General features: G+C 42.6%; 3 protein-coding genes across 6 annotated transcripts; 2 read left to right on the top strand and 1 right to left on the bottom strand.

The window, feature by feature from the left end:
• Positions 1 to 839: 839 nt before the first annotated feature.
• Positions 840 to 12,840, top strand: hif1aa (hypoxia inducible factor 1 subunit alpha a). 3 transcript variants are annotated; one of them, XM_056427178.1, is made up of 15 exons: positions 840 to 1,276; positions 6,743 to 6,933; positions 7,056 to 7,207; positions 7,483 to 7,567; positions 8,454 to 8,563; positions 9,046 to 9,248; positions 9,448 to 9,554; positions 9,697 to 9,844; positions 10,071 to 10,402; positions 10,489 to 10,691; positions 10,783 to 10,905; positions 11,017 to 11,252; positions 11,330 to 11,429; positions 11,519 to 11,603; positions 11,689 to 12,840. In XM_056427178.1, exons 1-15 carry the CDS (start codon positions 1,245 to 1,247, stop codon positions 11,856 to 11,858), a joined length of 2,277 nt encoding a protein of 758 aa, XP_056283153.1. In that variant the 5' UTR covers positions 840 to 1,244; the 3' UTR covers positions 11,859 to 12,840. The 3 variants fall into 3 exon arrangements, with proteins under 3 accessions (XP_056283153.1, XP_056283155.1, XP_056283154.1); XM_056427180.1 differs by lacking the exon at positions 840 to 1,276 and adding an exon at positions 1,286 to 3,372; XM_056427179.1 differs by lacking the exon at positions 840 to 1,276 and adding an exon at positions 1,286 to 3,391.
• A 115-nt stretch (positions 12,841 to 12,955) lies between these two features.
• LOC130201960 (serine protease HTRA2, mitochondrial-like) lies at positions 12,956 to 17,329 on the bottom strand. Its single transcript, XM_056427195.1, has 8 exons — positions 16,670 to 17,329; positions 15,813 to 16,017; positions 14,842 to 15,036; positions 14,408 to 14,440; positions 14,071 to 14,179; positions 13,897 to 13,966; positions 13,719 to 13,814; positions 12,956 to 13,310 (listed from the first exon to the last, which is right to left on the bottom strand). Exons 1-8 carry the CDS (start codon positions 17,128 to 17,130, stop codon positions 13,145 to 13,147), a joined length of 1,335 nt encoding a protein of 444 aa, XP_056283170.1. The 5' UTR covers positions 17,131 to 17,329; the 3' UTR covers positions 12,956 to 13,144.
• Positions 17,330 to 17,719: 390 nt separating this feature from the next.
• On the top strand, positions 17,720 to 23,911 carry mis18bp1 (MIS18 binding protein 1). Of its 2 annotated transcripts, none has more exons than XM_056427177.1 (16): positions 17,720 to 18,579; positions 18,679 to 18,816; positions 18,963 to 19,261; positions 19,503 to 19,576; positions 19,745 to 19,866; positions 20,041 to 20,131; positions 20,313 to 20,410; positions 20,845 to 20,987; positions 21,110 to 21,164; positions 21,246 to 21,933; positions 22,041 to 22,219; positions 22,790 to 22,923; positions 23,029 to 23,168; positions 23,254 to 23,341; positions 23,419 to 23,473; positions 23,724 to 23,911. In XM_056427177.1, exons 1-16 carry the CDS (start codon positions 17,754 to 17,756, stop codon positions 23,822 to 23,824), a joined length of 3,231 nt encoding a protein of 1,076 aa, XP_056283152.1. In that variant the 5' UTR covers positions 17,720 to 17,753; the 3' UTR covers positions 23,825 to 23,911. The 2 variants fall into 2 exon arrangements, with proteins under 2 accessions (XP_056283152.1, XP_056283151.1); XM_056427176.1 differs by having other exon boundaries at positions 20,310 to 20,410.
• Positions 23,912 to 24,671: the final 760 nt, after the last annotated feature.

Here is a 24,671-nt window from a genome sequence, read left to right as displayed (position 1 = left end):
TTGTAGTTGATTCTAATTGTTTTTATTTATTTTATTTATCTTATGTGCTCCCCTGCAGTGCCTTTCTGTGTTTTAATTCAATCTGCTAATATTTTAATTACACACAGCATGGTAATGCTAAAGACTGCAGACTACCAACCAAGACACCCACTGACTCCTTTTTATAGAGTTTGCACACAAGCAACTAAATACACCCATAACAACACACTTTAACTTTTGAAAAAGAATGAACCCTTAAGTTTAACATTTTTGAAGAAATAAAAAGTGTTTTGGCAGAGACATGCCACACGGACCTGGAGGGGCACCTGGCAGGGGCACTTTGGTGGATGGGGCACTGAGGGAGAGGGCAAAGACAGCATACATCCGATAGTGTGTCATTTTATGTATTTTGGTTAAAACTGTTTAGATTTGCCATTTAAAGAGTACTAAAGTAGTTAGTACTAACTAAAAGCACAGCAGCGGTTGTCATATTCAATTCAATTCGGTTTATTTGTATAGCCCATGTTCACAAATTACAAATTTGTCTCAGAGTGCTTTACAATCTGTACACATAGACATCCCTGTCTCAAAACCTCACATCAGATTAAGAAAAACTCCCAAACAACCCTTCACGGGGAAAAAAGGGAAGAAACCTTCAGGAGAGCAACAGAGGAGGATCCCTCTCCAGGATGGACAGAACAATAGATGTAATGTGTACAGAGGGACAGATATATGCCCCCTCATGCACACTAAACAAGGCTTTTATTTGCCAGACACCCTCCAACCACAAATCTGGGGGAACGTGATAGGATTATTATAGTTAAAGTAACATCAGACACAAACAGCAGCCACTCTGAATAACCCTGTGATGTCTGTGTTAATGTCGTAGACGGACAGTTGAATCAAAAACTGTCTAACTTTAGTCGAACATTACAGCTCATTTGTTGTCGGTTCTCGCTCCGCAGGGTTTTCTGTGCGCATCCCCGATGGAGAAGAGCATGTGACTGCGCGTGCTCGCGGAGCCCGGGGGAGGAGTGCCTCCGACCGACCAGCGTGGCGCCGTCACGGGAGAAGAGAGGACGCGGAGGGGATGCTTTGAGCGGACCAAAGCTTGACGACTTTGACGAAATTCACACAGGGAGAACTCGTATGCGAAGTGTCTGAAGGTTCTCGGATTCATATCAGGACTCTGGTTTATTTCTCGACGGGCGCCGACACAGCTCGGTATCGATAGAGAGGCTCGACTCCGGCGCTTTCGTCCTGACATGGACACAGGAACTGTTCCAGAAAAGAAAAGGTAACGTCGAAGCTAACGTCGGGTCACGCGACGCAGCGGGCGCTTTGCTTGTTTAAGAGCCGACTTAACAGCGCAGGTGTTCGGTCTGGATGGTGTCGCTCCTCGGTCTGGATGTTGTCGCTCCTCGCTGGGCCACATTGTGCGCTTTAGTTAGAGTTTCACTGCTAGTTTTGCGTGTTTGTTTGACAACGCGTTCGCGAACGACGCTGTAATCGTTAGCATGCTGCTAACGTAGCTAGCGATTGACCCGAGAGCTCGCGCTGTTGACGTTAAACTGTTTAACAGTTACGTTAAACGGTTTACTTACAAGCACGTGTGTTTATGTTGATCATATCTGCTTTTAAATTAAATGTTTCTTTCTCCGTTTTTGTTTTTGATCCGTGTCGAGATCTCCTAAATGTAAGTTAATATCTACATTTATTTAGAGTCTGACACATGGGCTACAAATACAACTTATAGTAAACTATATAATGATATATTAAGTGGTGTAGCTTACTGTGTGTGTGTGTGATGTGCCAGCCCTGAGTGGTGGTGTGAGGTTTCTGATGAAATATTTAGGGTTTGAGGAAGTTGGCCTTGTTTTGACTTTCTCTTTTTCTGGTCTGGAAGCCGTTTAATAAGATAATCTAAGTTATTACAATGTGTTAACAATTACTATCTAAGTTTACGTGGAAAAGTCGTTTAGTAAGAGTTGGATTTAATTCCACTTGATTGTTTTCTTTGCCTGTAATCATCAGTAAAAAGCCCAAATCTTGTGTTGGATGCTTAGGACAACAGGTGTTTATTCACCTGGCCTATTTCTATTTACAGGTCAAATCAGGGGAGCAGCTACACATTGCTTCCGTTATTGATTAGTCTGATACTTCTTTAGTGTATAAAATGTCAAACAATGATGTTATCAGCGACCAAAAGTAATCTGACCAACAAGCTAACAACACAATACTTAAGTTATAATCATTTGAACCATAGATATCCATAACTTAAAGACAATGGATTTCATTATTTTGATGCACTACATGATGCTAATGAATAACTGTTCATGACCAACACAAATGATGTTTATGGTCTAAATAATACTTTTTATTAACTATTTATCATCGAGTAAAACGTAATCAAGCTTGTCAGAGTCTACATTTAGTGTAATGTGTAGTCGACCTTTGTGTTTTTTCATTACATGCTTTTGTTAAAAACAACTGAGTCATTACTAATAATTAGTATTGACTTTCGAATCGGATCATGAACACTTAACTTGCATCCGGCTGATTTCTGAGGGGCTTTCTATCTCTGACGGACTAAATATGTGGACATGTGCTGAAGGCACCTTCGATTTTAGCTTAACATGTGTAACATATCAGTCCTGGTTCCAGTTTGGTTTACACTAACTGTACATATTAAGATGGAGGGAATGGTGGAAAACGACAATCATCTGAAAACTAGAATGGGCACTCTGTAGAGCGCATACCTTCGCATATCACAAGATTGGGCATTGCATTATGAACATGTTGGTATTAGTTGCATGCCAATTGGATAGAAATTGACCGCGCTATGGTAAAAAGAAGATTTTGACCTTTTCATGACCTTGATCTGATTGATCCCAAAATCTAATCAAATGGTCCCCGGATAATAACCAATCATCCCACCAAATTGCATGAGATTCAAGAAGATCTTGACCTTTGACCCGATCGATCCCAAAATCTAATCAAATGATCCCCCGATAATAACCAATCATCCCACCAAATTTCATGCGATTCGGTTTAATATTTTTTGAGTAATGCGAGTGACACGCATACAAATAAATAAATACACGGCGATCAAAACATAACCTTCCGCATTTTCAATGCGAAGGAAATAAAGTCAGTCCGGAGAAACTAAATACATGGAATAGAGGTGATCAACAGATGGTCGGCAGAATCTTCCTTATTGTCCAGGAACTTGGGGATCCTCTTGCTGTCAGATGAGGGGGTGAAGTAGCAGCAATGAGATTCTTCCACAGAGAACACAAGAAATCGACATCCTGATGGAAGAGAAGGTCGTTGTCATCGATGTGCTTTGCACCAACGTTGCCTGTACAACTTCCTACCGACTGGCATGGTAAAGTTAGTATAATATGGAATGGTAAGTTCCCCCAAAATGACCATGTGTTTCAACAGTTGGTAATGGAAGATGTCTTTGAAAAATCGTTATAACTCAATATCTGTGCTTGTTCTCCTTAATGGAGCTTAAGTTTCATCCCACTTGCTAAAATCCTCCTGAGCTGTTACGGTGTTGTTACGGCTGTTGGTGTTGTGTACTTGTAATAAACTCAGGTTTCGTACGGTCATGGAAAACATGGAAAAGTCATGGAACTTTAAAATGGTTATTACCAGTCCTGGAAAAGTTAAAGAAAAAACTTCAATCATAAAAGTTTGGGAAAAGTCATGGAAATGTGTTATAATCACATGTTCATTTACGCCGAGTTTGAAATAATGAATATGTTTTTTAAAGAAAGACGCTCAAAATATAAGCCGGCGTACGCTCTCAATACGCTAAATTTTCTGAATGTTTCATGTTTATACCGAGATTTCAGTTTGGTCATGGAAATTTTGTTTAAAGTCCTGGAAATCCACGGGTCAAAATGTGTAAGAACCCTGTAAACTGGTTGCGTGGTAAATGTTAAAATGAATTAGTAGACTAAACAGTTAAATAGTTTGTTTGTAGTTATTGTCGTTAAATTCAGATTGTACGCAGTAGCCTTGATGTGGATGTGATGTCGTCTAGACTCGTGAAGTGCGTCCACTTGTCCGCTGGGATTTTCTCATTCTCTGCCAGTTTGGATTCAGGCCTTTTGGTATCGGCCGAAAAAAGAGTCAATAAGTTGTTTAGCCTCAATAATTTTGCTACGAGTTATTTTTTTAATGTTAGCGCTGTGGTCGGTTTGATGCAGTTTGAGCTGGCGTCTGGACGGCCTTTGAGGTGTGACATCAGCCTCATCTCTTACTCACGAGGGCTCGGCTTCAAGAGGAGTGGCCCGGCGCGTGATTCCCTGCCTCTAAACGTTCCCCTGCTGCTCATTGTTCATGGACTTGTGTTCACACGAGTCAGAACTCGAACATTAATTGGTGTCCCTTGTTGGTACAGCTTCGAGGTACATATTGGTTGTATGTGCGTGTTTTGCGAAAATAACAAAGTGCATTGAAGGCTTAAAAAAAGATGAGACTGCTAGGTTTTTTTGGGGGGGTTAAGTATGAATTGTGTATGTTGCACTTGGATGCATGTGGGACTCACCTCATCAGGTGGAGTTGCCTTTGATTTAGGCTCGGTGAATGAAATACTGTTGGTAGTTTGAGGGAGGACCAGATCTCCCATTGGCAAATGTTGTTTTTTTAAAAGTAGTAAATAATATTTATTGCTTTTGTTGTGTACTGTGAACTTACTTATGAAGTTATATTGTACACGAGGACAAACACATACATGATTTCAAATTCATACCATGAATCTGTTATTTAAATATGCCGAGTGAAACAAAAACTACGTTTTTGCCGATGAAATTTTAAACTTAATATAAAGATGCATTAATAGTACAAATTAAAAGTTTCCCTAAATTATCGATTTATTTATCGCGTAGCTAAACCCATCTGACGTCACTGCCACTTCACCATCATAATGAAATGTAGTTCTATTATTCCACTCCCAAATTAGGGATTTATATTGATTTTTATCCTCCACTACTTTATTTAAAGGAGTTGGTACAACACTAATAGCAACATACGTGAGAATTTAAGTAAGACCATTACTGTGTTTACAAAAAATGAACACACTACATATATTACTATCATACCAAGGGTTAAATTGTATGTAACGGTTTTACTTTCAGCGTTGCTTTTCATAGTGGGTGGAGGTTTTAGTTATGCTGCTTGCCTGGACTGGATTATATAATAGATGAGACGATGTTTACTGTGGGACGGCAAAGGATTGACAGGCAGTGAGGATGTTTCTCTGGCAAAGTAGGTCAGCCCGTTGTAACATGACTCTGGTAGCATTGGCCAGGCTTATGTATAATAAGTGAAGTAAGTAAAGGCCACATTCTGACTTTTTACCCAGAGGAGTATTTATTTTTCTGTATTAGATGGAATGTTTTGCTCCAAACCCAAGGGTTTGGAGCAAAACGTTCCATCTAATACAGAAAAATAAATAACTGTTGCATTCCCTTCTCAACCCGATGGATGATCTGTCTGCCGGATGATTACCTTTGCATTGAAAATGTGGAAGGTTATGTTTTGATCGCCGTGTATTTATTTATTTATTTATTTGTATCCGTGTTACTCGCATAACTCAAAAAGTATTAAACCGAATCGCATGAAATTTGGTGGGATGATTGGTTATTATCCGGGGACCATTTGATTAGATTTTGGGATCGATCGGGTCAAAGGTCAAGGTCATGAAAAGGTCAACATCTTCTTTTTACCATAGCACGGTCAATTTGTATCCAATTGGCATGCAACTAATGCCAAAATGTTCATAATCCAATGACCAATCGTGTGATATGCGAAGCTATGCGCTCTACCGAGTGCCCGTTCTAGTTTGATATGCGGGAGGGAGGGGGGATTTCAATCAGCCGCTCAGTTTTCTTGTTGTCGAGCTTTAAATAACAACACGGCCTCGGTCAATGCTGTAAGTATATCGCGGATCAATTTCAATCAGGTGTGCGTTTCAAAGCCACGGGCTTTTGAACTGACACCTATTTTGTGGTGACGCTGCTTCAGCGTCATCTAAATGCTTCTGAGGTCACGAGGCCACGGTTGCGAGAGAGATCACGGCTGAAGGTCAGCGGCAGTCGGGTTGACTATTGCAATTATTTTTCACATTTAAATCATCTATTTATGTTCGTGGTTCATCCTGAGAGATGCCCACGTGCTCGCCAATACAAACACAAACTGGAGCTGTGCTTCGCTTCAGTCAAGGTTGTTCCATTGGTCAAACAAAGAATGGAATTTGGTCCTTTTTTAAAGTCTGCTGTTGTTCCCATTTTAAGATACTCCCCTGTATTGTGAACTTGTTTACAGTGTGGTGAGTCCATTAGCCCGACCGTGGATGACCGCCTGGATAAATACTTGATCTAATATGGGAAAGTGGAAAAAAGTTATGAGGCATGCCAAGAGCAGGGTTCGTACGGTCATGGAAAACCTGGAAAAGTCATGGAATTTTAAAATGGTTATTTCCAGGCCTGGAAAAGTCATGGGAAAAAACTTAAATCATAAAAGTTTTTGAAAAGTCATGGAAATTTGTTATCACATGTTCATTTACTCCGAGTTTGAAATAAGTAAAAACATTTTTTTAAAGAAAACCGCTCAAAATATAAGCCAGCGTCCGCTCTCAATACGCACAATGTTCTACTTTTTTTTATTTTTATGCCTTGTCGGCCCTTGTCGTGTGTATCGAACCCGTTGGTGGCCGGGATTTGGCTGACCCGCCGCCTCTCTCCTGCAGGGTGAGCTCGGATCGGAGGAAGGAGAAGTCGAGGGATGCGGCGCGATCCCGGCGTGGGAAGGAGTCGGAGGTGTTCTACGAGCTGGCGCAGGAGCTGCCCCTGCCCCACAGCGTCAGCGCCGGCATGGACAAGGCCTCCATCATGAGGCTCATCATCAGCTACCTGCGCATGAGGAAAGTGCTCGGCACCGGTCAGTATCTGTAGTTGTTGTACCTGCCAGGCGAGCATTTAGCTTACCGTGTGTTTAAGAAATATATATGATGTCAATTTTCTCTATTTTTGATTGTCTTGCTTTATATCTCTCTCCTCCAGATGAGCCAATGAAAGACGAGGAAACGGAGCTTGAATCGCAGCTAAATGGCTCCTACCTCAAAGCTTTGGACGGCTTTCTTCTGGTCCTGTCGGAAGATGGAGATATGATCTATCTCTCCGAGAATGTCAACAAGTGCCTCGGGCTGGCACAGGTTGGTTTGATTTGCCCTCCTGTGTGCGTGTGAAAACGTCAAAGAGATCATACAGAAAATAGCATGAAATTAATGAGTCCGAAGCAGAAAATGAAATGTGTTTGATCTAATGCTTTTATAGATACTGCTCAATAAACAGCCACATTCACATTAGGCCTTTTTTATTGACAAAATGAAATAAATAGTAACACAATGTCCACCATGAACAACTATAAACTGCTGTGTGTACCTGCATGCTAACAGGACTTTCACTCTTTTCTCACCCTCTGCTGCAGTTTGACTTGACTGGACTCAGTGTGTTTGACTTCATACATCCTTGCGACCAGGAGGAGCTGAGGGAGATGCTCCTCCACAAAACAGGTGAGGGATAACAACAATGAGTCGTGCACTTTATAATACCTCACTAGTGGACAGAACCGGGCACACACAAGCACTCTGACAGGTCTGCCAGTGCTCCAATAGCAGGGAGTCTGAATTCACTCTTTGACACTCTGGTAAGATCCGACCAGCAGGTTGTGAGAACAAGTTATTATTTCCCACTTCAGTCCAGAGGTCAAAGTGATAAGAGTTGGGGAGTGTTGGACGATAGTGACCTTTCAGAGTACATCATTGGCAATTTTCCTATTTTGCTTGCACAACACAATTTAGAATTGCTTTGTTTCAATGGTTTGAATTTATAGTTGTTATATCATTTCCAGTGAGTTCATTTAACCCTCCTGTTACCTTTCGGGTCAATTTGACCCCATTCAATGTTTAACGTCGGTGTTCTTTGGGGTCAATTTGACCCCAGGCTGTTTTTCACTGTCAAACATATAAGAAATATCAACTTTTTTATATATTTAAAGGGCTATTTAGGTAGTCAACAAACAAACATAAAGTACCTCTCACTTAAACTTGGGAAACAATATTAATTCTAATAATTTTTTGGAGGTTTTAATTGCTGGGGTCAAATTGACCCCGAGGGTAAAATATGTTAGTAAATGTAAAGGTAACAGGAGGGTTAAGGTTTTCACTAGAACTTGATGTGAAATTAATTTGGCTAAAACACTTCAGTTCTTCCCACATTTGTTTTTCAACACGGATATCTCAGGTAGCTCCACTGCCTTTATTTAACTTGCTTTGTAGCCTTATGTATTCTCAAAATAAAAATGTGAACTCTTGGCAGTTGGAAAAAGTTCATGGCGAAGCACAGAATGAAAAGCTAAAGTGGGGGCGGTGAACATCTCTTCCTGTTTTTTGATTTCAGGCTCCAAAAAGGCCAAGGAGCCAAACACAGAGCGCAGCTTCTTCCTCCGAATGAAATGCACTCTCACCAGCAGGGGCCGCACCGTCAATGTCAAATCAGCGACATGGAAGGTAAGCGGAAGTGGAATCAGTCAGATCAATCAAATGTCAGGAAGTATATTATCTTTTACATTTTTCTCGAAAAATAAACAATGACCGTGTAATGCCCTTTTTAATGTGTTAAATTCCACTCCACGCTCTCAGCCTGTAAGAAGGCCAATACGCGGCGAGGATAATAAAGACTTCAATGTGCTGATGTTTAAACTTATCTGAAAAAGGAGTTGGAAAAACGATGGATTCTTTAGATGGGCACCCACCCATATGTAATGTCACCAAATGGACGTGCAGATATACAATTATTTATGTAAAGGAAAAATGGAGATGAAAGAATAATGCAACAGCTACCCACTTGCCAAAAACATTTATTTATATGAATACATGCCCATTTATTTATTTGGGTCTCGTAATTCTGTGTCTGCTGCATCGGAAACATTTTAATCTTGGGGTCTGGATATTATAATAAATGTCACGACCTGCCTGTTGTCGCTCTCTAGGTGCTCCACTGCTCGGGTCATGTCCGTGTGTACGAGTCCCACGCCGAGGAGCCTCCCAACGGGCACGAGGAGCCGCCTGTCCCCTACCTGGTTCTGATCTGCGACCCCATCCAACACCCCTCCAACATTGAGGTCCCTCTTGACACCAAGACTTTTCTCAGCCGCCATACGATGGACATGAAGTTCACGTATTGTGATGAAAGGTAAGTGCGCTCTTCTGAATGATTTATTAAGGAGTTCGACATGAAATGAGTTGGCTTCTTAAGCCACCTGTGGAGAGCCTGTGCTTCTACTGTTGTTACTGTCAAAGCGCTCACTGGCAGAGTCACACAGAGCCACCTAGTGGTCATTGTAGATACTACAGAAGCAGAGGAATTGAGAGTTTGTTTTTCGCTTGACCAGGATCACAGAGCTCATGGGTTATGATCCAGAGGACCTGTTGAATCGCTCTGTGTACGAGTACTATCACGCTCTGGACTCGGACCATCTAACCAAGACTCACCACGACTGTAAGCATGAAGAACGAGAGTGAATTTAATTCAAACGTGTTCCTAAATACAACACGTGTCCGCTGTTATTTTTGCCACGCCTTTAACCAAATGTCTAAACCTATCTTTTCTTCATTTCCTGTGTGTTTCTCTTTGCCCTTAGTGTTTGCAAAAGGCCAAGTCAGCACAGGCCAGTACCGGATGTTGGCCAAGAGAGGAGGCTTTGTGTGGGTGGAAACACAAGCCACTGTCATCTACAACAACAAGAACTCTCAGCCACAGTGTGTTGTCTGTGTCAACTTCGTGCTCAGGTACTATACAAGCTCTTCAAAAAGTCATTATTTTCAGAAGAGATTGTAACGTCAGTTTTTTCGTGTTTTTTTTCTCGTGTGAAATGAGATAACTGAAGATCTGGCTTGTACAAAAAAGATAGATTACAGACTGTTTTTTTTGTGTTATTTTTTTGTGGTGGTATTTTCAGAGCCATTGCAAAATACTCAGTAAACTCAATCTCACGGCTGAATAACACTGTTACAGTGGCATCCAGGAGGAGAAACTGATATTGTCCCTGGAGCAAATCGAGGATGTGAAGTCAGTGGAAGAAGAGGAGGAGCAGCAGCAGCAGCAGCAGCAGCAGGAGGAAGAAGAAGAGGATGTGGTGGAGAGCAGCCAGCCCGACGTTGCTCAGGCCCTGCTGCAGGACGAGAAGAAGGGCCCAGAGCTGGATGTGATCAAACGGTTCACTCGGGCACTCGAGGCCAAACCTCTGGCTAGCCTGTATGACCAGCTGAAGGCGGAGCCAGAGGCCCTCACACTGCTGGCTCCCGATGCTGGAGACGCAATCATCTCCCTGGACTTCAGCTGCTCTGGTTTGTGGCCTCACAGCAATTCAACTTCTCCTCCGCCGAAATGAGCGTTTGAAACCATTCTTACCTCCCTTTGTCTTCCGGTGCAGATTCAGAGATCCAGCTGCTGAAGGAGGTCCCTCTTTACAACGATGTAATGCTTCCCTCCACCAGCGACGAGCTGGCTCTGCCTCTTTCCCCCCTGCCGCTCAGCGAGCCTCTCTGTGTCACCACCACCAGCTCCGAGGACGTCAAAGCTGAGAGCTATGCTCCCGCCCGGCTCACCTCTATGACCGGCCACAACTCCTCAGAGGTGAGACATTTTTGCACTTTACAAAATACACTCTTCTTTCTCCACTTACTAATATGTTCTGAGAAGGGAATGACCTTTGACTTCTCTTTAGGCCGACAGTCCTCTGGACTTTTGCTATCCCATGGACTCAGAGATGAGCTCAGATTTCAAACTAGACCTGGTGGAGAAGCTGTTTGCCATAGACACCGAGCCCAAGACCCCCTTCACCACACAGGTAACGATGCCAGGAGATGCTGTAGATTTAATTGGCGTTAAATCAAGTTAATTGTTGATCTAATACAGAAACGGATCTCCTTATTCTTGTACATTTCTTTCTCCCATGAAGGCAATGGAAGACTTGGATCTGGAGATGTTGGCTCCCTACATTCCCATGGACGATGACTTCCAGCTGCGCAGTCTGACCCCAGAAGAGTCTCTACCTTGTGGACCGGTCCAGTACCTCCCGAGTTCTCCAGTCCATGTGCCACAGGACATTCAAAGTTATCCCAGCTCCCCATTTAGTGCAGCAGGTAGCCGCACAACTTCCCCAGCACCACTTGCTGCCGCCATCAGTGCTCAGAGGTAAAGCCTCCCAAGTGCTCCAAATGTATTTCTTGATACGGCGTTGGGGTTCTCTCATCACCTTTTCTGTGCCACAGGACCCCACAGCTGGACAAAGACGTCTCGCTCTGGACCCTGGCAGCTCAGAATTCACAGCGCAAAAGAAAGCTGGGTGACATAAGAGAGATTATTGGACAGGTAAGTCATGAACAACAAACAATGGTTCATATCGATCTAACTTTATATTTACAAATGAAGAATTTGAGTGTCTTTGATGTTTTTCACAGAAAACGTTGCCCCAGGAACCAGCGGAGCAGGGCAAAAAGCTGAAGGCCTCGGGGTCAACCAGGACCATATTCCTGCTGCCTTCAGGTGAATAAACTGGATCTGCAATAAAAAACATTAGACTGATACTTAACCCGGACAGAATCCTAACTTTTAAATCTCTTGTCCGTAGACTTGGCGAGTCGTCTGCTGGGAAGCACATCAGAGGGCACCGGTTCCCTCTTCACCCTGCCACAGCTCACCCGCTACGACTGCGAGGTCAACGCCCCCTTGCAGGGCCGTCAGTCCCTGCTGCAGGGAGAGGAGCTGCTGTGCGCGCTGGACCACGCCAATTCAATCTAGCGAAAGTTCAAGGAAACTCTGCTCACTGCTGGACTAGACTGGACACTACAATGTCTCCCTCAGATTGTCACTCCCTTTCCAAGACGCCTAACCCCGCCCCTTATTTATGTCACTAATTCAGTCTGGCTGCTGTTTGTGCACCTTGTGATATCTGCAGCATTCCACCGTGGCAAACATCATAGCAGCATCTGGATTTTGGTGCAGGGGATTCGGCCATCATGAGATGTCCAATTGTCTTTCGTAGTTTAGTTTCCTCTTTATTCCGGGGAATCTCTCAGCACACAACGCCTCGACAGATGACCCTTTTCCGGCAGGTCGTCACAGATCCTGGCTCTACTGCCAGCAGCGTATTGTAAGCTTCAGTCGCACAATTTATATTTTCTTAAAAAGAAAAATATTACCAGCAATATATATTAAGCCTTTTTCAAAGTCGTTTTAATGTAATTTTTCCTCCCATACTTGTATGTTGTAGTACTCGTACCCAACAAGATGTCATACGTCCAGGTTAAGTATGAACGTATTGTTTAGACCTTAGATGGTTTGAATGTTCTCTCCATTTAGCTGTCTCTCTTTGACAAATGCATTTAATTGTGTAGCAGTCCAGTCCATGTCACTTTATTACTTTACTGTAAGTGTGTGTTACTGTACGTGTACCAGGGAAATGACTTAGTGTGGCTTCACAGCTTTGACTCTGACTATGAAATCTGAGAGTAACCGCTTCACTTTGTTTGCTTCTCATCATGGAGGTTTGGCATTTTTCTACAACATGACGTGAATTCATGTTTTTGGTTTTTACTGTGCGTGACACTCAAGTCTTTTAAAATTAGTGGAATTTTATATTTTGCTTGTGTCATCCTGGTAGCACTTTTGAGTTGTCAAAACTTGTTTGATGGTAGTCAGTTAAATACCATTGATCCATGCCATAGTGTTGGTCTCTCATGCTTCTTGTTGCCGTCCAACATTAAATGGCTTTAATAAAGTGCATTGTTTCTGGTTCAATTCACTTTGTCAACACTGTACGTTGGGCTTGAGAAACACAATTCATTACATGGTTCATTCTGCTACTTTGCCAATTAAGAGGAAGGATTTTGCGGAGCTAGAAAACACATTTTGTTTATTGTATTGAATACCGGACTGTTTGCCCTTTTTCTTAGATGCTTGCAGGTTCACCTTTTTAACAACAGTCATCAAATACTGTAGCTCAACATTTTACCCTAAAGCATGAACTCATCACGTGAACGTCAGTCCCTCAGATCATCACGAAATCGATGAATTAAATGGTGCGGTCACTCTGTGCACTCTGGAGTCATGTGCAGTTGAAGCAACTCGTCTCCTCTCTGCACCACCATGGTGATTTTGTCGCCGCTGCGGACGGACTGGTAGATCTCCTCTGAAGTGTTGACCTTCACGCCGTTAATCTCCCCCACAATGTCTCCTGGCAGCATGCCAGCTCTGAAACGAGTACGACAGGACTGTGGGTTAGCAGCATGTCATACGACTTGAATTCCTTTCCCGCTGCTGTAAATCAACAAAGTCCACGCGACCAGGTAAAGCTCCACCACTCATAATAATATATTAGATTTATATAGCGATTTATAAAAATCTCAGACGCTTTGACAGTCGGGGGGGGGGGGGGGGAACGGTGTGAGACAGACAGGAGACGAACGACAATACGCGACATACACAAGCACAATCACATACACGGAGTGATGGGTAGGCAGATGAAAAAAGATGTGTTTTGAGGTGGGACTGGAATGTGGTGAGGGAATTGGAGTGATGAGAATGGGGAGTGAATTCCAGAGCTTGGGAGCTGCCCTGGAGATACCCTCATCCAGATCGATAGTCGTTTGATCTGCTTACCTGTTGGCCGGTGAGCCCGAGATCACTCTGTGAATCAGGACGCCACGTGTCACGTCTGGGAAGGATGGGTCTCTCAACTTCAACTCTTCAATGATGCTGAATCGAATGGGACCAATCAGAAACATCTGGTTTTAGACACAGCTGTAACAAACTCCCGTTCACATTGCCAAGCGTTTACCTCGGCGTCAGTGTCAGCATCATGACGCCAATGTACCGCCGCTTCGTCTTTGATTCTCCAAACCAAGAATCTTGAAGGAGATAAGCAGAAACAGGATGTGTAAAAAAAATATTACTTTTATAAGAGAAAATGGGAGAGAAGGACGCGATGTGTAGTTTAAAAAAAAATTCTTACTCTTCTTATTTGCTGCTTGCTCAAGAAAAAGTGTCACGCGATCAGATGGAATAGCGAAAGAGATTCCTGCAGTGACCTTCATGGTGTTTATACCGATGACTTCACCATCCTGACAACAGGAGAAACAACACATTCAGATAGCGGGTTGTGCGTCAACGTATTATTTGGCTGCCAAAAAACATTGGAAGTATTAAACTAATGGAACTTTTTTTTTTCAACAAATGAATGATGTTTACTGTTACTACATTACATCAGCATGAATATGCCCATTCAGGCACAACAGGTTTGGTGGCATTCCAATGTGATAACCAACAAGGAAACCAGATGTGTGACTCACCAAGTTAATCAGGGGACCCCCAGAATTTCCAAACTGCAAAACAAAACGGTGACATGCTACTTGAATATGAGACGGTGCTGAGTCACAATGAAACCTCTTTTTTCTTGGCAGCGTGGGTTCCCTCCGGGTTCTCCGGCTTCCTCCCACAGTCCAAAGACATGCTGCAGGTTAATTGATCTCTAAATTGCCCATAGGTGTGAATGTGAGAGTGAATGGTTGTATGTCTCTATATGTGCCCTCGATGGACTGGCGGCCTGTCCAGGGTGTCCCCTGCCTTCGCCCTATGTCAGCTAGGATCGGCTCCAGCGCCCCCGCGACCCTAATGAGGATAAGCGGTATTGATAATGGATGGAAGTCAAAGCAACTATTTTCTCCTTTGGAAAGATTTTGTGTACATATATATCATTTTATAACAACTATCGCAAAATACTCACATCTATGGCTGCATCGGTCTGGATGTACTCCATGTTGGAATTGGACAGGCCCAGCTCTTTACTGCCTCTGTGGACCGAGCTGACGATTCCCGACGTGATTGTATTCCGCAAAGAGAACGGGCTTCCCATGGCCACCACGAACTCTCCTTGTCGAACGTCGGACGACCGACCAAGCTTGAGCGTGGGTAACGGATTCTGGGATGGAGAGAGAGCGTACTTCCTTACAACTCATTGGTCATTCATACTATCAAAACAACAGAGCGACCCATTTTTCTTGCTGCAATGACCCGAGCATGCAAGTGTACTGCTTGATAGTAAAGATGTTGGATCATTCTGTTATTCTATCACTAATGCTTTTCAATGGGAAAAGAAGGCCATTCATTTTGCTGAAGTGGTATTTAAGTACAGTATGAATCCCAGACTTGTAATTTTCAGGCAAAAGATAAACTCGTGACGACATAAAAGTTCAATGGCCTGATGTATGTGATGACCATGTTTTATATACTATATCTATATTGCACATTAAAGGACACTTTTTGTCTTAACAGAGAAACAAGCTCTTTTGAAGAGATGTATATCAAACACCAAAATGCTCTACTGCGCAGTATGTTGAAAGTCATTTTAAATATAAAATCACAAAAATATAGTTTGAAGGGGGAATAGCATGTTGATAGTTTTGATCGCATTGTAGGCTGGTGTTTTCCTCCTTTATTACAGATTTTTTAAAGTTATTAAAAACCAATATGTTTTTATTGCGTATAACCATTAGACATTCCCCTGTTTTCATATTTCTGAAGAAACCACTTATGGTGTTCTGTCTCTTAAGTGTATTGACTTTTTGTTTTCTGAGTCTGTCTGTCGAAGTGATGACATGTTGATGAGTCGGCTGGTTTCTTCCACCATTCTGATAGAAGCAAATGTGGTAAACAAATAAATGTACGGTTCCTTTAGCAGAGATTAGTGTTGCTCACGCTCGCAGAGATTTTGATGGTGGCGATGTCTGCCACTGGATCAACATCTTGCACAGTTGCACTGTACATCTCTCCGTTGTTGAGCTTCACCCGGACGCCTCTCTTGTTGGCCACAACATGAGCATTGGTCACAATGAGACCATCACTGCTTATGATGAAACCAGAGCCATTTGAAAGTGGGACTTCTCTGCCAGAAAATGGGTGTCTGTAAAACAGTAAGCAGTTGATCTTATTCACCCCGACAGCTAAATGTATAATGAAGAATAATCCACACAGATGGGAAAACTTATATGTTATTTTAGCTATTGACAAACAGGCATTTCAACAATATTTGGTAAATAGGTAACTACCACCTTAATTATCATCTTGTTAGATAATGTGCTTTCGTAGAAAAAGACTATTCACGGCTCAAAAGTTTACACAAGCACGCTGTGACACATGTATTTATTTTGTATTTTTATATATATATATATATATCTATATGAAGCAATTTGAAACAATGTTTGAAAAAGTTAGATATGAATAAATAAATACTAAAGTACATATATGTATTATATATATAATATAAATTATGTATATATATATATAATATATTTAAATATAAATTATGTATATATATATATATATATATGTGGTGTGTGTATTCACAAACATACATATTGAAATAGTCAGTTTGCTTTCTGTGATTTCAATGTATACTTCGTGAGTAACATTCATCAAAATAAACTGTACTATATGAAGTATGATAAAAAACAACAACATTTACAGTTAAGATACAGCTGATAATTTGGTGTAACAAATAGTAGAAATGAATTGATTTAGCAACACTTCTATATGCACCCTTTCCGTCGACTCACCTCCCCACGATTTCAATGTAGACGACAGCTGGAGTGGATTTTTCGACTACATCGGCAATAAAATTGTATTTAAACCGGGGGCTGTCAGGTTTAAATGTAGAAGCACACTGAGCTGAAGGCAGAATTAGTTCAAGAAACCGCTCGGATATCGAGGTTCTTCCGTCCTTCCCCTCCTCGTCTTCTTGACTGTCCAGCAGCGCCGCTCCACAGAGCCCCAAACCCACCGACACCGACCTGAGCGGAGGGGCGCTGCCGTCTTCCCGACCCCTGTTTCTGTCCCACTCCATCGCGGGTACCCTGTCCAGGCTCGTGCTCCCCTCTGCTCTCATGCGGCGACATATCACAACAGAGGACACCCGGCTGACTGTCCTCTCGGCCAAAGAGTTAAGTCCACGGCTCTGACACCGAGTGTGTCTCCTTAGAGCCGACAGAAAACACCGATTGAGGGGAGTTGCTGCCATGTTGCATCACTTCCAACCCACCGGTACAAGAGTTTCCAGCTGACCCAAACAACTCTTTATATCCAATTACATTTACAGTTATAACGCTCCGTTTTGTATTAAATACAATCGTCGTACTGTTTGTATAAATAAAACAAATACCGCACGAATACGTGAATCAAAATGTTAACTACACCTGACAGACAGACAAACAAACAACCTTTACCCGGAAGTGTGACTTAGATGCGCGCCTGCGCAATGCGCTTCTTCTTCTTCTACTTCTTCTTCTTTTTGTTTTTAGTCGGCTGGCATCCAAACTGGTGCATTACCGCCACCTACTGCCTTTCTTTGCGAACTAGAAATATCTAGCACTTTATCCCCTCAAAAAGAAAAACAAAGAAAATAAATAAAAATAAAATTAAAATAAACTAAACTACTTCTTCTTCTTCGTTTTTCTTTTGCACTTTAGAGAGACTGTGAAGGTTACTTCCGGTGCGGAAGTGACGTCTTTATTTTGTCTGTACGTCACAGGTTTCTATCCAACCGCGGCGGTGATGGGAAATTTGAAATGTGCGAGCTAGCCAGCAAGCGAGCTGACAAACGCCTCGAATGTAGCGCGATCGTTTGTCTTTTTCCTAGAAACCATGGCGTCGTATCATAAAGTTCTTTATCATACAACACCGCCGTTTGAATCTCCTGCCAAAGTGTTCGCTAAACTCAAGTTGAAAGTGCAGAGCAAAGGAATTTGTGCGGACTCGCCTTTAACAAATGACTCGCTGTGTAACGTAAGAGACAAACATTTAGCTGCTGTTAAGTCACCGAGGAAGAGAGCAGAGAGCACCTGGATGACCGAGGAGCTCACGGCGAACCAGAGGTCTGGTTCCGATCACAATAAAGCGCAGGTATGGACTCTCTCGCCTATATCGAGTCCTCAGAAAAGGTCTCCAGACCTCATCAGCAAGCATGTGGAGGAAATGCCTCCCGTGAAAGCGAGCGGACATGGACGCACACTGAGAAAAAGATCGTTCCTGGAGTCGACTGCTGTGGCCCACCCGTCTCCTCGGGTCAACAGAAAGCAGATCCGCACCGAGTCGCCTCACATCAGACACTCGGGTAACTCCAATGTAATCAGCAGGACTCCAGTCAAGGTGCAGCCGGTGGAAGAGGACTTTGAAAGCAGTGTGTTTTTGGAGGGGTGTGCTCCTCTGATGTCTTCCGCCTTTATGTTCTCCCCCATGAGGACGAGGTTACAGAGACAATGTGAGCAGCAGCAGTTTAATAAAGTCACCAGCAGTACAAATGAAGTCTGCAATGGATCCAGAAGGAAACCCTCCAGGGCGTTCAGTGGAGATACCAGCACTTGCATTGAGAGTGTAAGTCATGTTGGAGGAGTATCTGCTGACCCATCACAGGTGAACCGATTCACCCACAACCCCGTGTGCCCAACACCAAGAGACATCGCAAATAAACGTGAGATATTATTTCAGTTTTATTCAGAGTGAAACTCTTTTCTTTAGGTGATCAATAATGGGAACAAATTGACAGCTTCCTCTTTGCTGTTTTGAACAGGTTGCAATGTTCCTGTGGAAAAATGTTCTCTAATGTCTCCATCCAAGATGTTTACTTACATGAAGAAGAGGGAAAGTAAAACAAAGCAGCCGGAAGTTCATAAAGTCAGCAGCAGCACACGGGAGCTCTTTAATACAAGTGAGTGTCTTCCAAAGTGGACATATTGTATTCCAGGAAAGCAAAACGATGTATGTATGCATGCAGTGTTTCAGTCTGGGTTTCTCTGTCCGGTTTGCATGATGCTTGGTTGTGTTTTCTGTTTTCATCTCCTTTCTCCTCCATAGGTAATTTCCATCAGTCCGTCGACACATCGCCTCCCTCCACAGTTCACACCGTGGGTGAGATGGAGGACGTTGCTTTTAGAGGTGTTCCAGAAAGGTTGGCTCCCGTCAACCGGTCCAGAGTAGAATCAGCTGACGGCTTATCAGACACAGAGCCCTCTGAGGATGTCCTGGCCGTGTCCCCACAACCGGTTTTGTTTGAAGACCCGCTTTTACTCAATACGCCAAAGATCTCCATACCGAAGAAGCAAGAGGCTGTGTTCAAGCGAAATAAATGGACCCAGAGCACACAATTCCCAAGTGTGAGTGGAAACCTATTTTAAGATCAATACCTCTTAAATGCAAGTTATTAAGGGTGTGCTATTTGGGAAGATATGAGTTTTTTTAATGTTGATTCATCAGACAAAATCAGACCACTGGTCAATTAATTGTTTACATATACACATCAGATACAATAGAACATTTTAATCAATCATAGTTGTCTGTTCTTTGATAATGTTGTCTATTGTTCCTAATGTCCTTGTGTCTTTTCCACTTATGCAGGAGAGTGTGATTTATCTCAAAAGGTGGTTCCTGAGGAAGAATCACAAAGGCCTGTTTGTTGATGGAATCCACCAGTAAGTGTTTCTAGAGGAATCGTGAAAATCAAAGTTCACTATAACAGATTCCTCGGCGACTGTCCTCTGAGACGGACGTGTGCACGCTTTAGGTTTTACATCTCTTAAGATTTGTATGTGTGGTTAAATGTAAACACTGGGATTTTTGGTACTTTTCTTTTCCCCCAGGGAAGAAAATATCCCATGGAACAGTAACATCGTGGTGGACAGAGTTTCTAATCATGTTGTGAAGACTGTCACCGGCAAGGTTTACATCTTGGTTGACAAGATGATCATGAGCCTTGATTCTGGTAAGCCAGATTATGTATGGGTGGATATTTACCAATGACAACATGTTCCACTTTGCAAGAAATAAGTTTAAAATACATAAAATAAATTAAGAAAGCTTGCACATCAATGTATATGAATGTGACTACTGTGTGGATTCATGTTCTTTCCATGTACCTCTCGCTTGACACCTGCAGGGTTGCCCAAGTGGCTTTTGAAGAAGTTTGTCAATGGGTTTCCTCCAAACTGGGAGGCCCTTTATGAGAGATCTCGGTCACAGCTGAGAGGGTAAGAATACTAATACCGTTCTGGTTATGCTGTTACAGATACAATATTGTTTGGATCTAAATCCTAAATAATTTAAAGCATGAGATAAAATGACCATTTAGGTGTTGCAAACCATATTCTCCATGGTTAATTTTTGAAGTTGAGTTTTTTTTTTCTTTACGACCTGACTTTCTGCCAGCAGAGAGACAGAGAGGAAGAGTGAGGGGAGGGTCGTCATGGCGAAGACACAATCTGAGACATCCTCCATCATCGGCAATGTGAAGCGGCACAGGAAAACCGGTGGGTTACAAGAATGTTCTCGGGCATGAATAATGGGGAGGTACATCTATTATATAATATTAACAGATGTATCCAGCCAGATGCTAATATCTGCCTCATCATAATAGTCCTGCTAACGTGCCGATGTTTGGCAGGTATAATGTTGACCATTGTCAATTAAGTGTAGCATGCTAATATTTACTCGTATGCACGAAACACAAAATGTAGCTGAAGTTATTGTATTATATTACGTTGTTATCCTTTTTGTTGTGCGTGACCGAAAGTCAGCAACGTTTTTAAGATTTATCCTCGGGACCATGCATGTACACAATTTCACACAAGGAAACTTAAAATGTCTGGCAGCACAACATTTATTACTTCATGTTTTGGAATCCCACGGCCGCTGTACGAAAGGACTTTGTTACTCTGCACACTTCTTCTCTTCCCTTCTGCAGCCGCCTCCTCCGTGTCTCGCCCAATCGTGTCCCGGAGTGGTCGCGTGATCAAGCCCCCTCTGGAGTATTGGAAAGGAGGGAGAGTCATTCTGGATGCACACATGAATGTCACCATCCATGAATGTTATGATACCTCCAGCCTTGTAAGCATCTGAAGTGGAGCTTATGAGTTGCATAATAATCTGGAATGTCTATTTGGCTATGTACAAAACTACTGATATTTCTGAAAAACGTGACCATGTTTAATTTCCATATCTCACTGGAGGTCTCCACAAGAGCGTCACAGAAACCTGCGCCTGTGCTCCTGCCCTGCAGTGAAGGTAAAGCTGGTTTGCTGGAGCCGTGGTTTTGTGGGATAAGTTACGAGTTGCATGCAGACTAACTGTCTTCTGTGTTTCCAGGCCGTCGGCAATGTGAATCAGCCAGCGACAAAGAAGCATCAGTACCACTGAGGAGGGTCAAGGCTCCACTCCGCAAATGCAACAGTGCCACAACTGAGGCTAAAAAGAAGCCCTCTTATTCACCTGAACTGCTCTGCAGCCCCGAGGAGAGGTGCGGCAGACAAACGAGGTCCAGCCGAAGGCGTCCGACATCGGAAGATACATCGTATGTGGACACCGTCCCTCAAAAGCAAAGGATACCTGTAGAGTCTTCGAAACAGAGGTCCAAAAAACCGCCGCATGACATCACAAGTCCTTCAGTGAGCATCCCAGCACCCCCAGAACCTGTTGATGATTATAAAACATCAGCGTTATCTGATGATGGAGTCATTGGGAGAAAGAAGTCTGGGAAAGAAGTGCGCAGAAAGGGAAGCAGGAGAGTTCTTAACAGGCCACCGCCAAGTTACGTATTTCCGTCAAGTGACTCATCACAGTCCTCTGAGTTCGAGAAGGAACCGGAGAAGAGATCCAGAGTAACGACGAAACATAAACGGAGTAAACGCACCAAGTCCTCGTCGCCCAGAAAGCCTTTGCCCAAGTTGACACAGTCCAGTAAGAACAACCTCAACGCAATCGGAGGCATCGCAGCGATTCTACAAGACCAAGATGGTGACAAGTGGACAGAGGCGGAGCTTATGAAGCTACAAGAGTAAGTTGTGTACGCCACCTACAGAATGAGATGGTGTAATGTAGCATATTTGGGCATCGTGACCTCACGGCCCGCTGGTGCATGTGTGCGCGTTGTGTGTTTTCTAGGGCTGCGTCCTACTACCCTAAGCACGTGGCAGGTTACTGGGCAAAGGTGGCGGGGGCGGTTGGAACACGTTCTCCAGGAGAGTGCCACTTCCAGCACACATCCCAGGCAACCTGCCAGACTCCTGCTAAGCGAGCGAAGAACACCAAAAAAAAGAAGCTGGAAGTACCGAAAGATCCAGGTAGAGAAGGCTTTTAGTTTCGGCTGCTTTCTAAATCCATGCCCCCAGATTGGATTACGGTGACTTGGGGCAATGCATCCAGTCAAGTGAACTTTTTCATGAAGCACTTTTTATACATTATAACAGACAACATGACATTAAAAGGACAATATAATCATGCAAGTGCAGAAACCAATCTGTTCAGAATATACAAATGGCAAAATATATAAGAGATGGCAAGCAGATAGAATCTGAAAACAGACTTTTCGTTCGTACGGTCCCACTTTAATTTGTGTGCAATATTAATGAAACGGTTCGGCCTATACATATGGTATTGAGAAGAAGAGCATATTTATTTATTATTGTCAGATTGGACAAAATAGCAAAATAAACTCTGTAATTCCGTCTAACAACCCAAACTACAGCCTGACGACTTAGTTAAGTGTCAAATTGTCCTTTTGGGTGTGATGTTTATGTGTTGTTACTGTGGTGCTATTGTAGTTATGTTTTCTTGTGATCTATAAAGTTTTAGAAAATGGAGTAAATGAGAGGACATGGTTAACTGCAGGGATTTGACTGTCGTCTCTGCAGCTCACCAGGTGATATCTGCCCGAGCGGGAACCTTAAAGAGAAAGCAGCAGGTGCGTCAGTTCCTGGAGGCCATGCCCCGAGAAGACGTCGAGGACGGCTTCAGCTCCGCGTACATGCAGAGTAAACGCTTTGAGGTTTGTTTTCGTCTGCGTTTTTCCAAAAATGCTTCAATTGCTGATGATGCCGCCACGCAGACTGATGCTGATAACCGGTCCCTTCCTGGCTATGTTGATGCGTAGATGCCCTCCTTGTGTCAGAGTGACTTTGACATCACAGTGTCAGAAATAGAGCCACTGACACCCAAGTCGACATGTTTCCCCGAAGCGAAGACTCCGCAGTGTCTGCACATCACTCCTGGCATGATGGGTTCTCCAAACAGGTGAAGCTCGTGGACCTCCGCGCTGTAGCTTGTAAGAAGTCCTCTCGGTGCAATAACTAACTTCCCTCTGTCTCGACTTCAAAAGGAGCAACAATGACAAGTACGTCCATCAACTCCAGAAGAGGATGAAAAGAAATCAGTTCAACGTCTGCAAATTGGCTCCTCCTACAAAGGTACCTATTTATAGATATTCATGTCTGAGATTGCTGTTATCTTGAAGCATGTGAGTTACAGTGTTTGCTTCTTTCAGAGCTTCACGCCAACGCCCTCCGTGAAACGAGCAATGAGAAGATGTGGTAACACAGGTAGGAATCCTGAGAAATGGGATAACATATAAATCACAATACCACTACAGCTGATGCTATCTTTGAAGTTTAGAATGCTTGAATTTAATTAACACAGGTAGGGCTGTGTTACTTTATTTGTATTACTACGGCTGTAGTTTTTTTTGTCCACCACAGTATGTAGCTGTGTTTTTAGAAGGATTCTTACAGTAAGATTGTCAGAAAAAAGTTGAATAAAAGCGGCACGATTCTTTTCCTTTTTCTCCTCTAGAAAATGACACCTTTGTCGTTTGGGAGATGTTCTCTGGAGACGATGGTGGGCTGGCTGAAAGCGGAGAGGAAGAGGATTTTTACTTCTCAGACAATGACTGATTAGAGCTGACATGTCCTATTAATTATCTATTAAGTAACCGTCAACAGTCAGTTGTTCCTATTTTAATAAAATTCGACTGAATTTCAGAGTGTAGTTATATTCTCTTTGCGTATATTATATATTTAAAGAGTTGTCTATGGAAATGGTTCCCAACCTTTTTGCCTTGTGACCGCTAAAAATGAAGCAACATATTCTAAAAACCTAATCGCAGGTCATGGTGCTGCAGAAAATTCATCCAAAGAAGGGATTTGTTTCTCAGATTATTTAATTTGAAGACTTTATTTTCTCACTCTTGAGAATGGATTAATTACCATGTAGACTTGGATTAAAGTTGGGAACCACTGATCGAGAGCCAAATGATAGCGGAGATCAGAAATGTAATCCTCCTCATCCTTTATAATCTAAATTGTACTGACGTGTTTCCTGAAACTCCCTCTGACAACATACATGACACCGTTCCCTTTATTGTAGTGTAAAGTAGTAAATAGTATAAATACATTCTGAAAACGTTCACAATAAATGAATACATTAAAAAAATTAAGTCTAACAACTTCTTATATTTTCTGCCATGAGTGATAATTTATGGCATACGATATTACTTTTTTTATTACATTGTACAATTACTTCTTTATGACGATTACTTTAAACAATTTAAAGTTTTTTGAGATTTTTGTGACCCTATATTATAACTTTTTTTTGTTGCTTACTTCCCTTTGACTTTTTATATTTTTATGACAATCTTAGCCACAACTTTTTTATGACGTAAAAACATAGACAAGACATATTTATGATTATACTGCGACACGGCTTTTTTCTTATGGCTTTCTTATGACGTGCTATACTTTA

This window comes from Pseudoliparis swirei, chromosome 11 (genome assembly GCF_029220125.1).
Source record: "Pseudoliparis swirei isolate HS2019 ecotype Mariana Trench chromosome 11, NWPU_hadal_v1, whole genome shotgun sequence".
NCBI lineage: Eukaryota > Metazoa > Chordata > Actinopteri > Perciformes > Liparidae > Pseudoliparis > Pseudoliparis swirei.
Note: the sequence above shows the minus strand (reverse complement) of the source record. Positions and strands in the feature narration are given on the sequence as shown.